Source organism: Vipera berus, assembly GCF_964194415.1.
Source record: "Vipera berus genome assembly, chromosome: 1".
Taxonomy (NCBI): Eukaryota; Metazoa; Chordata; class Lepidosauria; order Squamata; family Viperidae; genus Vipera; species Vipera berus.
Window position 1 is genome coordinate 352,400,728 of NC_138202.1, and position 15,792 is coordinate 352,416,519.

The 15,792-nt window shown below is 38.9% G+C and overlaps 1 protein-coding gene across 7 annotated transcripts in view; it reads left to right on the plus strand.

Moving 5' to 3' along the window:
• Positions 1–15,363, plus strand: part of MSI2 (musashi RNA binding protein 2) — a 586,946-nt gene extending 571,583 nt beyond the window's left edge. For 4 of the 7 annotated variants that reach the window (XM_081346594.1, XM_081346595.1, XM_081346596.1 and 1 more), the window contains 3 exons: positions 5,885–6,093; positions 8,434–8,511; positions 12,317–15,363. In XM_081346594.1, the coding sequence (XP_081202720.1) occupies positions 5,885–6,093; positions 8,434–8,475 (251 nt within the window). In that variant the 3' untranslated portion in view covers positions 8,476–8,511; positions 12,317–15,363. Of the gene's footprint in view, positions 1–5,884; positions 6,094–6,526; positions 6,600–8,433; positions 8,512–12,316 lie in introns of all 7 variants that reach the window. The other 3 variants (XM_081346592.1, XM_081346593.1, XM_081346598.1) reach the window with 2 other exon arrangements.
• Positions 15,364–15,792: the final 429 nt, after the last annotated feature.

Below are 15,792 nucleotides of genomic sequence, written 5' to 3' on the forward strand. Positions count from 1 at the left end.
AATCACTACAGCTATCATAAATACACACTGGTTGCAAAGCACTTGAATTTTCATCACATGACCGTGGGGACACTGTGACAGTTGTATATACAAGAATAGTAGTTTTTTCAGCATTTGTCGTAACTTCAGTCATTAAACAAATGGTTGTAAGTTGAACACTACCTGGAATAATATGTCATGCTTTTCCAAATCTGTGGCCTATCCATGTCAACCAGATTTTTTCCCCCCTAGATTTTAAAGCATTTTTTCCATCTCTAGACCCTTTCAAATCACCTTGCACTGTGATAACAATCAACATACCAACGAAGATATAGCTAAGCAATGATTTGTGTGTGGTAAGCTGGAAAATATTTTCCTGACCCTTGTGATGCCTACCATACGTATTATCAGCAGAAGTTAAACACTGCTATTTTATGAAATAGCCCTGAAGTAAGCCACATTATTTTATCCTCTCCCTGAAAACATGCATAGTTGATTGGAATGCTTCAAAACATATTGGAGAATCCATAACGCATGAGTGCAGTTGCATAAATGCATTTTTACTTCAAGAGAAGTAAATTTAAAAACTCAGTTCAGCAAAGAGCAGACTAAATGAATACAAAGACTCCTTTTGGCCATGTCTCTGATTCATGTGGACCCTATAATTGTGACTGTTTGGCTGGCTTATTCTCTTTGTTCATTTATTTCTTAAAGGTATCAGATCCCTTTTTCAAAGTCTTGGGCGAGACAGTTTCCATAGCTTTGTCCTTCAGAGTCCTCAGTTTAGTCTGGAATCACCCAAGCCTTCCTGTCCTTCAAACACACTTCTTTTTCACCCAGAGGTAGCAGTGGAGAAATTCTGGAAAAAGACCATTTGTTAACCAAACAAAGGGCCACCCCATCACACTTTGCCTCCTCTCACATGTTGCTTTTTTTCCATTACAAGGGTTGTGTTTGGGAGGAGAAGACAGAAAGATTCTGTCTCCAAACTATCGTCTGGAAGTTGAATCGTGGCAACTCGACTTACGTTCTTGTTGGCTTGAGATGTTTCACTGCCCATCAAAGCGGCTTCTTCAGTCTGAGCAAATTATTTTGGGGGATCTGAGTAGGCAGAGAATCGTTGGGATGTGCCAACTCTTAAAATTCTTAGGGGTATCCCGGCACTTCAGGGTTTCTTTCCCAATGTGCGTGGTACCTTGAGACATTTCTTAAATACCCCTAAGAATTTTAGGAGTTGGCAGTTTCCAACGACTCTCTGCCTACTCAGACTCCCTTTACCGACTTACTCAGACAGAGGAAGCTGCTTGGGTGCGCAGAGAAACATCTCACACCAACAAGGAGATAAGTCCAGTTGCCATGACTCAACTTCCAGACAATTCTACCTGGATGACTGAGAATCTTCATCGACATATCTCCAAGCTATAATTGTCCATCTTTTCAGAGTGAATATTCATCTCCAAGCCTGACAAGTAAACTTTTTTTACTTTGTGACATAAAACTTAAGAGAAATGACCAACTATTGACAGTGCAATAGAACAGAGCAAGGAACCAATATGATCAGCCCTGAGGAGTTGTTCTGTAAGGAAATTACAATTATTTAGGGATGGGTTAATTGAGGGATGGGGTGGGAGAAGAAGACTGAACTCTTGAGATTCAAAAAAAATTGTACAATCCTAGTTGTTCACTCTTACTTTCCTTCAGCTTGTCAACTTGGTAATTTATTGTTCTTGACATTTTAGTGAGCAACTCTACTCAGCTAAGGGAGGCTATCTAGATTTCGTGACACCACAAATGGGTGGCCCAGCTATGGGGATGCAGATGCCAGAGGTCATTTAGAAGAGGAGATTGATTGAAGCATGGCTGCATTGTCCTTTGTGCAAACCTTCTTAGGTGAGCACGTTAATTGAATTTAGGAAAATGGGAGATCCCTGACCACTTGATAACTCTTTCCATCAGATGTTAAAATTGGACATTTGGGGTTTTTTTAAAAAAAAAATAGGGTCATATGATTGGCCATAGTGTCAAAGTATTTTTAAAACGTGAAAATACCTTAGCCATCAACAATGTCCATAAAACCAGGGCATTAAATAGATGCGGAGACAGTTTCTGCTAAGTTCCAATAAGCATCAGCCTATTATTTTCCTTCCATCTCTACCTAAAGCAATGCAGTCCTTCAGTCTATCCTGGCTATTCCTTTTATTCCAGCCTTCAAGAAGACAACTATTCCTTATATGCACCTTTGCTAACACATGAAATTGTGCGGCACTGAAATCTTCCTTGTGTTCTTTAGGAAGGACTCATGAAAGACTCCGGAGCCATGAAACTGCAGGTTCTTTTAAGCAAAGCAATGGGGAAAAAATCCCATCCCCGCCCATTCTGTCTGAAACTTTCTGCCTCAAACTTTTAGTTTGTGTGCCGAATACCATCTTACCCAAGCTGCCTTGTGTTATTAGGAGCTTCTCCTCTGCTCAAACCAAGTGCGGCTCCCATATGGTGCGATTTAAAGCTGCTTCCATGTGGAGCCCATGTGTGTCTGTGCATGTCATTGCTTTCCGAGGCCAACGTGTTCATTCGCCTGGCAAAGGAAAGCATTCTGGTGAGCTGTCAGCAAGGCCAATATCCACGTTACTGAACTGGAAAACAAAAGTCTGCTCCAGCAACTTAATAAAAAGCCTCTGAATATCTCAGCTGGATGTTTTTCTTCATGAGTGAAAATGAGAAAAGTTAGCTTGACATTTAATCTTCAATATCTTTTAAAATGGCTTTGTTTTTCCAATACAGCCTAGCACAATGGAGTGACGTTGTTCCATATTTTTATCCCCCGTTTGATCCTTCTCCTCTGTCAGCTGTAAGCAATGTCACCACATGGATTTCCCAGTCTTTCTGTAAATTACAGTTCGTCCTTGACTTACAACTGGAATTGAGCCCAGTTCTTGTAGTTGTAAGCTGAGGCCACATCAATTTTTTTTAATATTTCTTGTGTACGTTAAGCACACACTGCAGTTGTTAATCAAATCAATTTTCTACAATAAATGTGTGGGGTGGGGGGGGGTGTTTCACCAGAAACTGTGAATTTCAGAAAGTGGCAAAAAATGTCACAAATTGCAGTCACATGACCACGGAATGCTGTCAGCAGCAATGAAGGTGAGGAGGCTGCCAAACGTGCAAGATGCTTTGAGCAGGGGGTTGGACTAGAAGACCTCCAAGGTCCCTTCCAACTCTATTATTCTATGTTTCATGTGATTATGTGACCCTGGAGTGGTGTGTGCAGCTATCATAACTTCAAAAAGTGGTCATAATTAGCTGGGGGGGGGTTGTCTGTTGTAACCGTTGAACGTTAAGTCATAAGTCAGGGATTACCCATATGTTTCTCTGTCTCCCTCAGAACAGACAGCCCTTCCCATTTGCCCTCTACCAAGCAAACACTAATTATTTAACCACAGAGGGCACATTGCTCATGAAGTTGCTATGAACTGAACTAGATGTGGTTTATCCCCAACTAGTTGTGTGGATATTATTTTTTCTAACCATGGAGGTGGCTGTTAAGAGATTGAAAACCTTCTCAGCAGATGTATGTATTTGCAGTTTCCCTAAATGAAGTAGTGGATTTTGCAAAGAATAGACAAGAGAACTAATGTGAAATACCAGAGGCGTTATGCCTCAGACGTACAGTAATAGCTTGTCTGAGCCAGCACGGGAACGGAGGAAAGTGGGAAGAATCAGAGTTACACGCCATGTTAACTTGTTGGGAAACTTGCATCTTTCTTGAATGGAAAGAAAAATCAAAGTACTAAAATGTATGCTTGTTTGCCTGAAATCTATGTTTAAAAGTGCTTCATTGCAACACATCTAACCCAGTTAGGTCCTTTCTTAGCTCCCGGTTGCACTGTCTCCCTTCTCATTCTAACCGATGCCCGTCTGGCCAGCCAGAGTTCAGGAAATGTCTTCTCTACTAACCAGCTTTGGAAATGAATTTGGAAACGATGAGACTTGCCTTTTCTGTTGCCCTTCCTCAGTTCTTAACTTCAAAGGAGCAGTTCAACAAAATGTGTTAATTGAATGGGCTTTAGCGTTTCCATAATATCGGCTGATTGTGTAGAGTTAGTTAAACCCTTTGTTGTGATGGGTCCAACTGGAATTCATTCAGCTCTCTCGAGATTTGTTTCCTTTCTGCGGCTCCCTTCGTATAGTGCACAGGTCTTCAACCCGCGGCTCCTAGTCCTCTGCCATGTGCAGTCCCCCCAAAAAAAGTGGGACTAAAAAAGTTCAACCAATCAATTCAAATATGCAGGGTAGGTGCATATCTCGCCTTGGCTCCACTCTTCAGTCAAACCCTGTTCTGCACATGCACACATGTACGCACGTGCACACATTTTTTGCGGCTCCCAGTTTTTCCTTTAGTGAGGGAACCGGTTCCGAGTGGCTCTTTCACTGTTTCAGGTTGCTGACCCCTGGTATAGTGCCAGGAGTTGAAAAGTCGAGATGGTGGCATGGCGGTGCCTTCGAAACTCTTGCCTGTTTTTATGTTTAGTGCAATGCCCGTAAAACCAGGCAGAGTTTCCATCCCACCATCACAGGCACCTATTGGACTTTTTTTTATTATTTTTTTGGCCACACTTCTGTACAGCACCATTGACCCAGTTGTATTGCGAGGCAGGGCCATTACCAGAGAGGTATCCTTAACTCCTAGTTGTCTTTCAAGTACCGTCATCTCTAGGGATTACAGATAGATTAATAAAAGAAAAGTTCATTTAATAATTAAGTCATCCATTTTGAAAGGTCATGAACAATTAGCTGAAGAAAACAGCTCTGCTTTTCTTAGCATGCAGGTAGCGGGTCTCCAGCCGTTCTCTCTCTCTCTCTCTCTCTCTCTCTCTCTCTCTCTCTTCTCTCTCTCTCTCTCCCTCTCCCTCTCCCTCTCCCTCTCTCTCCCCCCCCCTCTCTCTCTATCTGAAGCAAGCACCTAACAACTCAGTGCTTTCCCTGACCATCTTGCTAATCTAATTCCCTTTGCAAAAACAGTCATAAAAGTGAACTGCCTAAGATGTTCCAGCTGTAGGGATTGTCTTATAACAATTTATTTGTTTTCTCTTTGGAAATAATTAAGTTTCAGGATGCAGAATTATTCAGCTTCTGGCTACTCATTCCTCTTTGTATTCTACCTAATGAATAGTTTGAGAGGGAGAAAGGCACTCGTTTCTTTCTCCACACTAGAAGGGGAAGGAAACTACTCCTGTTACGTGTATATCAAATACTCCCAAGTGTTCCATTACATTATCATTCGTTTGTTTGTTTGTTTTTATTTAAAGAAAAAAAACATTTCAAACCTCCAAACCTTCAGTCGCTTCAGTAGTAAAAGAAGTGGGTGGGAGGGTGGGCGGGATGTATTGTTTGAAAGCTTTCAGTGGATTCCGCTCCCCCCCATCCCAAAAAGTTTTTCTAAGTATGATTTGTTTTCTCTGCTGTCAACATTAATATCAATATTAACACAATGTGTAGTCTAAAACTAGTTCCTTTGTAGTTTGCATGGGATGTGAATGCTGTCTCAACGTGCCCAGATCTAGAAAACCCATTTTACTACTGCATGAGCATCCAATCAGATGTCAGAAAATATATATTTTTGTGATAATTTGGTGAAACTGACCACCTACAGGTTGCAGTAGTGTGTTGAATGATTTATTTTTCTCTCTCTCTCTCTCTCTTTATACATATTTCTCTATATTTGGAGCTCTAAGCTTCTTAGTAGTATGGGCTGACTTTTATTGAGTACTTGCTCTCTTATCGCATGGCCTTGGTTAAGTGTTAGAAGTTGGACCCTAGGCTGTTTTTATTAGTGTTTGGCTTTGTAATAACTGTGCATGCTCAGCTTCTGGCCTCATACCCAGCTTTATTCTCTGCACACCAGTCTTGAATAGCTACAGTGCTCAACCGAATTTTGGCGCACCCGCTTCCCCGGCAGGCTCCAATCCGGCCCGGCCCGGAGGATTTCCAGGGGCAAACAGCCCGGGTCCAGTTGCAGACCTCTACGGTACAGCCAGTCAAGACTCCGGTGTGGGTAACTACATAAGTGCTGCCAGCCCCCAGCCTGGCTCTGGCTTTGGGCATGGAATTGCTGTAAGTAACTCTCTTTGTCTTCCTGTTCCTTCTCTTGAAGAAGCTCTAGACTGAATAAAACCTGTTGGCACTGCAATGCTCTTCTATGGAAACTTTCAAAGCAACACGGTCTGGGGCCCTGTCCTGTCCTATGAATTGGGCACTAAATTGAATCTATTTATTCACATACATATGATCTCTAGATTTCATATAACAGAGGACTCCGATTTTGATAGAGACCGCATATTGTTTCTCTGGACTTGCTAGAAACCTCATTCAGCCAGGCCCTACATTTTGATTTTTTTTTTTTGGCCAGAAATTGGCTGTGTATTGGATTCCCTTATTTCAGTTAAATAGCAATTGTGAGGTGCCTGTTTAACATATGCCTGTATTTATTCCAAGGGAAGAAAGATACATCAAGCTGCAGATCACACTGTCTTTTACTTTCCAATAGGATGTCTCCTTTTCTTTAAGAATATCTGCAAAAATTCTGTACACTGAACTTGGCCATATGATTCATCTTACAGGTAGTCCTCAACTAACGCTACAATTGAGCCCAAAATTTCTGTTGTTAAATGAGACATTTAAGTAAGTTTTGCCCCATCACTGCAGCCATTAAGTGAATCTGGCTTCCCCCATTGACTTTGCTTGTCAGAAGGTCACAAAAGGGGATCCCGTGATCCCAGGACATGGTGACCATCAAATATGAGTCAGTTGCCAAGTGTATGAATTTTGATCATGTGACCATGGGGAGTTGGAACACTCATAAGTGTGAAAAATGGTCATAAGTCACTTTTTTCAGTGCCTCAGTAACTTTGAATGCTCACTGAATGAACTGTTGCAAGTCGAGGACTACCGGTATTTTAAAATCTTTACAAGCAGCTTATGCTGAATCATTTGGGGGGGGGGGGGGGAAGGAGAGCTTTTCAGAAATGAACCAAAACAACAAATAGAGATTGTACACTGAGCTAATTTTAAGTAGCCCCAAGTAACTTGTTGTTATATCACAATATATCTTAGGAAGCTCTGAGTGTTCCTAATGATGCATTTCTGTATTCAGTTCATTGGCAGCTTAGTGTAGTTGTGCATCCTCAGGAACAGATGTATGCATAGACATCTGAGTCATTTATAGAAGCGCTCTTACAACTGCAACATGGGAAGGAAGGAATGGCCTATAATTGCATTGTACAAATTGAATGCCCACTTTATTCCTAGCCAGGCTAGAACTGAAGCATTGGTCTACTATTTTGCATGGGAAGTTGCCATGCCTTGCACTTTAATAGCCAATTAAACACATGACCAGACTGAACTATATCTCTCCCTTGAGAATGGTTCTAATACTCCCAAGCAAAAGGGTAGTATTAGGAGGAGGTAGGGAAAATGTAATGTGAATTAAATTTGAAGGGCCTAATTATCCACAGAAATGTTAGCAAGTAGTGCAACATACCTCTTTCCTCAAATAAATAACAAAAATGTTGAGCATTAACGTGGTGCAATTACTAATTTGGGAGGAAAAAATTACTAATTTGGGAGTGCAAATTTTGCATGCAATGTTTATTTCCTCTAATTCTGCTGTTTTCAAATTGTGTGTGGTAGCATGAATGTCCTGTGTATCTTAGTAACTAGTTAATAAAATGATTTTAAACCAACTTCGGAAAATTTCACAGACACGCACACGCATGGACATCGCTGAGTTATTTTGTCTCAAAAATGCAGACAAGTTCCTCAAATTATTTTATTTGCTAAAGAATAGCCCAAGTATAACTGAATTGTTGTTTCATTTCTTTCCCCTTGTAATGTCATCTGGGTTACTGGTAAATTCCATTGGGTCAACTGAATGTGGTGAAATACAGATTATTCTGATAAGACCTACATCAATTTAAACTCTATCACTGCTTACAACACCCCTCATTTCCATTTTGCACCTAAAGAAAAAGATTGGATTGTTCTTGAAAAGGTGCGTGCTGCTGACCTTTCCCTGTGGTCTGTTTTCTAAAGAATCACGCCGCAGTCAGCATTATATTTTGTCTGCACCAGTGTAGTCTTTTAAATGATTTTGTGTCTACTGGAACAGAGCTGTCTCTTTAATTTCATGTCCAATAACATTTTTTTCAAAAAGTGTCTGCCTTTTTAATACATTCATGCCATCCATTTACTAACAGCAATTTAAAGATACTTAAATTTACTTTTCAGCACCCTTAAATTTGAGCTTGCAAATATATGAGCAAGAACAGATGGCAACAATATTCATGCTAGCAACACCAGTACTTGATAATTTTTGATAATTCATGCAAAAAAATTAAATAAAATCATCTCTTCCCTTGTATCATATTAGTAACAATTGCAATTGTACAATTTTAGGGGCCTTTGATTGCAACGGCTTTTACAAATGGATACCACTGAAACGTTACACAGGGTTGGTTGCCATCTCACTTGGAGGTATATCAATATATATAGCATTTGTATTTTCTACTATATCCCTTCCCTCTGGGTGGGGATTTAAATTCTGATACTTTTAATCTTCTTTTATTTATTTTTTTCGTAAACATTTTAAAATCAACCTTTTGGGCTGGAAACTTGAAAGGTATCCTGAAGCAATTCTGAGGGGAAAAAACAGTGCTTACAGCAGTTAATTTTTTTTATTCAATTGCTATGATTATTTAAAACAATTCTAAATACTGAGGGTCACTCAAATGTTTAAGGGGAAATCTATACAATCATGTGAATTTGAAAGAAACTTTTTAAAAATTGTAATGCTTTTTAAAACTAATTCATTTTTATGCTAAAGACTGTAAGCACAATACATGTGATTTGTTCTTAAGGAACAATCATGAAAATCAGGAATTAAATTTCAACAGAGAAATTTACTAGAGTCATGTATATTCTGGATCCCCACCTGTTTCCTCCTCTTTTACCTATGGCTTTTAACACAGTATTTTTTTTATATATACTTCCAATAATAAATATTTACTTTAAAACAGAGCCATAACCAGGCTAACGTAAGGAAAATGTGAGAAATTGTTTGCTAATTTTAATTGTGTACTCGATCTATTGCATGAATTCTAATTTCCAAATCAAAGCATGAAATTAAAAGTATGATTGCTGAAACAAGCGCATTTTTCATGTGTGAAGATGAACCCAAGTCACTTAACATGGGAAAGGGTAGAAGGGAGCTAGTCATGATCAAATGAGATTTTTAAAAGCTTCTAAAAGGTATGGTGCTTTGGAAAATATCAGTACTTGCCTTTTGTTTGGGAAACTGATAGACATTTTGGGGAGCAGACACAGCATTTCATAGCTGCGCCTTCTCTTGGGGAAGGTACTTCTTCAAGCCACTGAAACTTGAGTGCTTGTGACATTCATCAAATGAGATTCATGTGTTGCTGTGTGGCCGATACACCATAATGAAGCCTGAATGTACAAAACATGCCTAGTCATTTAAGTGGGACTTTGCTGGGAGTCTGCCTGAAAGCCCAGTTGCCCTGCGTGAGTTCCAGGACTGAAAAGTAGAGAAGCAGGCAGGAAAATGTAAGATTACCTCAGGGTTAAAAAAAAAAGGGTGGGGTGGGGCTTCTGTCCATCTATCCCACAGGTCTGCAACCCGCGGCTCCAGAGCCGCATGCGGCTCTTTCAGCCATCTCCTGCGGCTCCCAGTCCTCTGCCATGTGCAGTCCCCCCCCAAAAAAGGGACTAAAAAAGTTCAACCAATCAATTCAGATATGCAGGGTAGGTGCATATCCTGCCTTGTCTCCACTGTTCAGTCAAACCCTGTTCTGCACATGCGTGCATGTACATTTTTTGCGGCTCCCAGTTTTTCCTTTGGTGAGGGAACCGGTTCTGAGTGGCTCTTTCACTGTTTCAGGTTGCTGACCCCTGCTCTATCCACATGCATGTACGGACACACACTTTTTATATGGTTCAAGAAACGTAATTCCTGATTGATCCCGATATTAACAGTTGTTTGCAAAAAATTAGGTCTGCTAATGATCCTCAAAAGCACGTCCCAATAATTTCTTGTTCCTAACCTAGAGGAATGTTTAAAAGAGGCATAAGGTGAGGACAATGTATAACCAATTAGCACCCTGTACGCACTCACCTCATAAAGCCACAGTAAAGATTGGCAAGCCAAGGTGGTGTCCTTGATGTTACTTTTCACAAGGGAAAAGGATCCTCCTTGGAGAGTGGGTGCCAAGAAGTTCATGGGCAAGATAAACCACTGCTTCTGTGACTGTTCATCCTTCTTCATTATCCCTGTTGAGGATGTTTGTTGCCTCAGGAAAGGACTCACTACAGATATTCAAAAGTTGAGCAGAAGGTAGACAAGGCAAGGGTGGCCTTTTGTAATATATATTTTAACTGGAACAACCTATCTCCTCAACATGCAAATTTCACCTCTGTCACTGTAAAGCAAGAAGAGTGTGCAGGGGAGAAGTTGAAATTAGATGCTTAGATATGCACCGCAAGGATTATTCATGTTTTCAGGTCTAGAAACTTTGGGTAAGAGAGAGCCTAACTCAAAATCAGCTTTTCAACTGACACCCATTAAAGTTATTGTGGCTTGACATTCTGTCGAATTGTTACAGTGAAACCGTAGCTCAGATTACTTTTGCCATTACTTTTACATTATAAAAGTTTCCAAGGGGAATTCTTGATATGGGAGGCCTCAATCTCAAGGTGGGGGGAAAAGTTTCTTGTAGCTCACTGTGGTTTATTTGAAATGAATTAATGAATGAATAAAAGGACTGGGAGGATTAAGGCTTCTCTGGGGGCCACACTGGATTGCATAGTTATTCGCATTATTGTTGAAGGTATTTGTTCAAGCCAGTGAAACTGAGTATTTGTGACATTCACAGGAGAACTAGTTCTTCTATAACTGAGTTGTTATCATCATGCAATGTAACCGAAACCTTTTAAAATATTCTTCATGCTGCAGTTTATAAACTGTATAAATCCATCATGGATTAGTTGCACATCACTTCTAATTTCACATTGCTCCATTTGTTTTGGCTCAAAATACTACAAGCCTGAAAAATGAAACGGTAGACTTACCAAGCAGATAATTTCTTAATTATTTTATCTGAGTCTGGTTCAGCAAACCACTCGCCTGCCATTGTGCTCTTTCGACATGGTTTCAACAAAGCAACCTTCGTTTTTAAAACCAGAATTTCCTGTGAAAATCCAAGCTTCACACTAGCCCCTGCTGCCACCTTCTGCACTGATGCCCAGGATTGATGCCCATGTCTGGCTTAGATCTTTAATTAAAATTCTGTTGAGGAAACAATTTCATCAATCTTTCTATATTAAAATGCAAGTTTCCAAGTATAAATTAAAATCTCCCACTCCAATATTTGGCATGACTATTTCCCATGTTTCATTTTAACACACATGCAGGCAGTCCTCAACTTACTACCACAATTGGGCCTGGAATCTGTTGCAAGTTGTGAACATCTTAAGTTCAGACGCCTTGTGACCAGACCAGATTTTTTTAAACTTTTCTTACAGTGGTCATTAAGCAAACCACATGGTTGTATGTCTGAATCCACTCCCAAAAGCCCCCCCCTTCTTTTGTTGGAAACCACCCTGCACTCTGCAGCCCCCGCCTACCCTTGTTGCCCCTTGCCACCCTTCCTCATCTTCCTCCCTTCTTTGGCGCGCTCAGCCAAAGCAACTGCTAGTCCTCCATGCCTCCTCACACAAAGTTAAAGTTTGCTTATTGAATTTATCTCCTGCTACAATCTTTGGATTCTCTGCAGTTTTACATGACGTGCTAAAATTAAAACATCCGTGGGGTAAAATGAAAGGAACAAAAATAAACTAAATCGTAACATTAATGAGCAGAATGTACTATAACAATAACAACAAAAAGACAGCACAAAAGACACCCCCCCCCCCGAGAAGCCTTGTCTCTTGCCTTTGACTTTCCTTCCTCCCAGAAATATGGGATCACGTGGAGCTTCTCCCTAGTGATCTAGTAGGTGCAATTGATACAGGCTTGTAGGTAGCTTGTTGTATAGATGCAGATAATTTGATTAGTTTATGGTGCAAGGTATTGCTTGAAGCCGTTAAATACAAATCTAACACATGAAATAAATGTGGAGTAGAACTTTGTGCGAAGCCAGAAAATGGGCTATCGGGCTGAACACATTGTCTGTGTCCCTGCTTGGGCTAAGAGGATGTATTTTTCTAAAGGTTGGAACGTAACCATTACATTTCTGTTTTTTCTTTTATCTTTCGTCCATTGTAGAGTATATCTGGATGTCCAGGCAAGACAGGGCGAAGTTTCTGAATGGTTCCATGTTTAGGTGACACGTCTTCAGACTTTGACCATTGCACCATCAGTAACCCACACAAACTGGAGGTGACACTCAATGGATATGGGTTGTCCAAAATCGGTATCATCTCATGAACCTGCTGTACTATATAGAACAACAGCTTTTTAAAACAAATGTGTATATATATATAATCCATTTTTCTTCATGTTATTACTTTTCTTGATGTTTTTTTCCCCTTTGAGATCTATTTTAATCATTTTTTTGGTAGTATTTTGACATAGGTTTATAATCAAAGTAGTTCTGCTACTCTGTGTATTTAGGAAAACCCTAACCATACTCTATATCTTAAAGGTTTCTTTACTTTGCTTTTTAATCCCTTTCTCTATTTCTTTCTTTTTTATGTAATTTTGTTGCTGAAGTGGTAACATGATTTTCAGTTTATTGGTACCAATTCAGAAGTTGAAAAGGCTTTTTCAGGTGGAATTTAGCACGCGCTGAATTTAGAATTAGAGCAAGCGAGAAAAGTACATGGAAATACTCTCTTTTATGCTGGATGGGAAATAGGCTGGCTCAGTAGCAGGATCTCTAGCAGTTCTTTTTATTAGTTAACCTAATTATATCTATTTTCGGCAATAAAGTAAGGACTACAAAGTTTTTTGTGTCCTTTTTCTATAAGTGCATTTTTTGTTGTTTAAAAAAAAAAAGAGGCGATAAGGTTTTTTGAAATTGTGAAATCTAAAAATAGTAATACTGTAAATACAATTCCATTAACTTGCATATAAACTATTAAAAAGCAGAGAAATTGTAATATTTTTGTGATGGAGTCAGATTAAGGCAGTTTCTGTACCTGAATGGAAGAAAAAAGATTAAAATTTGGGGCACACATCCCAGCGGGATCTTCTCTTCTGCAAGACTTTTTTATATGAATGGGGAAAAAGGAGGAGGGCAATTGAGGTCCTCACTCAATTCCCATTTATCTCGCCAGGGATACGCAGGGAACGTTTCCACTGGGTTGTGCCCCGATGTTTTTAAACTTGTGAGACCGACTGCCAGAGCTGGCCCGTAGCAGTTAGATCAACACTGTTTAGCTTGCTCTGTAGATGTTAGACCTTATAACTGTACTAGCGTCATACCAGCATATTAACTAGACCTCTGTGCACAGCTTTTAAAGTAACAGTCTAGTTACATTTTTTAAGTTAAAAAAAAAAAACAAACCTGCTTTTCCCAAGATTGAAAAAGCTACATTTTTAATATTTAAAAGGTATTTAAAGTTTCAAGCACACTTTTTTTAAACCATTTAGATCACCTGACTGTCCATCCATCTCCGCCAGCCCCCGCTGCCTGCAGCCTTTGCGCCAAGGCAATCTTGACGTCAGCTGTGGGGAGGGACAGTTAAAGCATGCATCTTCTCACCTTTATTACCCATCCTTTCTCCCATTCTTTTCTAATTCACCGATTAGAAAAAAAAAGCAAAGGTTTATTTTAAACAAATCGTTATGAATACCTCAGTGCTACAAGTTTGTCACCCTAGACGCAAGAGAAGCTTAATTTATTGTAGATGAAAACAGATTTGAAAAAAAAAATGTATAAAAACATCATTGCACTGTGACTGGTAGGGGAAAACTGACAATTTCCAATTTGCACATGTTTAATGTTTGGCTGTTATATATATGGTCCTCTGCTGGGGAGGAGACTTATGAAGGATATTTTTTAATTTAATTTTTTTAAATATGGGTCAAATAGGCTGGCAACAGCAACTCCAAGTACAACACAGTAGGTGATATTACAAGCATAATTATAGTGTGGATATATTCTTTTTTTAAACATTAATATTAACAAGTTTTATTAATATTTTTTTAAATTGTTACGTTTATAAATTTGGTACTCTAGGTACAGCCAGAATAAGACACTGAATGAGACATTTGTTAAAGAGAAAAAAAAAGCTGCTGCACTCCTATTTTTGTAAAATTTTACTAACCAGTAGGCTAACATAGATGTTCAATAGACAAGTTACAGCAAAGCATCTTCAACCACTCACGGAGGCACCATAATGGCGAATTGTAAGGAGGAGGGGAAGAATCTTATTCCCCCGTTTTTTTAAAAGTAGACAGCAAAAATGAGGTGTTTTGCTGGAGGGTGGGATGGCTGTTATATGTTTTAAGTTTTTATTTTCTTATTTGAAAACAACCAGGTTTAAAAGCCAGAATGCTGGACGCTTTTTAAAGTTATTGAGACTTGGATCAAGTAGTACACTAAAAATAATTAAAAAATGAAATGAAATAAATAGAAGGAATTAATCACAAACTAATTCCCTGAGACTCGAGTGTGTTTTTACAAAAAAAAAATTTTTTTTTAAAAGAGCGAGGAAAAAAAAGAAAGAAAAAAGTCAGGGATTTTTTTAAATTATTATTATTATTATTACATTTTAATCAAGATAAGACGCCATCCACGGGCAGCCCATCAGGAGTTCCTGAGGGTGAATTTCCTTTTAAATGATGGAGCTCTTTTTTTGATTTCCACAGAGCTTCTTTGCTGGAGTTTCTGGGAACGTGTGCCTGTACTGTAGACTATCATGTGTTTCTCTCCTCCTCCCTCGGTCTCTGGCACCTCATAGAAGATTCTTTGTTGATCATTGTTGTATGTTAATAATGTATAAAAATGACTATCTTGTAAGAGTGCTGTCCTGATACTAGTTGTAGTGACACCCTTTCACACATACCCTTTCTCTTCCTCTTCTAGTACATATTGTAGTTGTATTGTAATTAAAGTTAAATACATAGATGTAGTTATTCAGATTTAGGACCAGTAAGGATAGAACTTTCTCTTATTTAAGGCAAAAAGAAATGCTAATAATTTGGGGGCAGGTTTTTGTTTTTATTTAATTTCCTTTTTCGCTCTTTTACTTTCTGCTGATCTCATGTGGTTTCAAACTAACCAAAGGCTTCACAATGTAGAAAGAAAGAAAGAAAGAAAGAAAGAAAGAAAGAAAGAAAGAAAGAAAGAAAGAAAGAAAGAAAGAGAAAGAAAGGAAGGAAGAAAGAAAGAAAGAAAGAAAGAAAGAAAGAAAGAAAGAAAGAAAGAAAGAAAGAAAGAAAGAAAGAAAGAAAGAAAGAAAGAAAACAAACATTGGCAAAACTACTGCATCATTTTGCAGATTCCCCCACCCTTCAACTTTTATAAAAAGGGTGTGCCATACTACCTTAAATGCTAATGCTAGATATGCAAAACTGGATTTTTTAGTTTATTTTTTAAAATAAAAAAGGGAGGCATGGTATAATGAAATGATTTTGCAAAGAGAAAAAGTATTTTTTTAAAAGAAAGAATACTCCGAAGAAAAGTTGATAATCTCTGTGAATATGTTTTAGATAGTTCTATACCTTCTGGATGCCCAGAGCACAACTTTTGTGGAACCTGGTATATTTTTTAGGTGACTGCCTAGAGTAAGGTT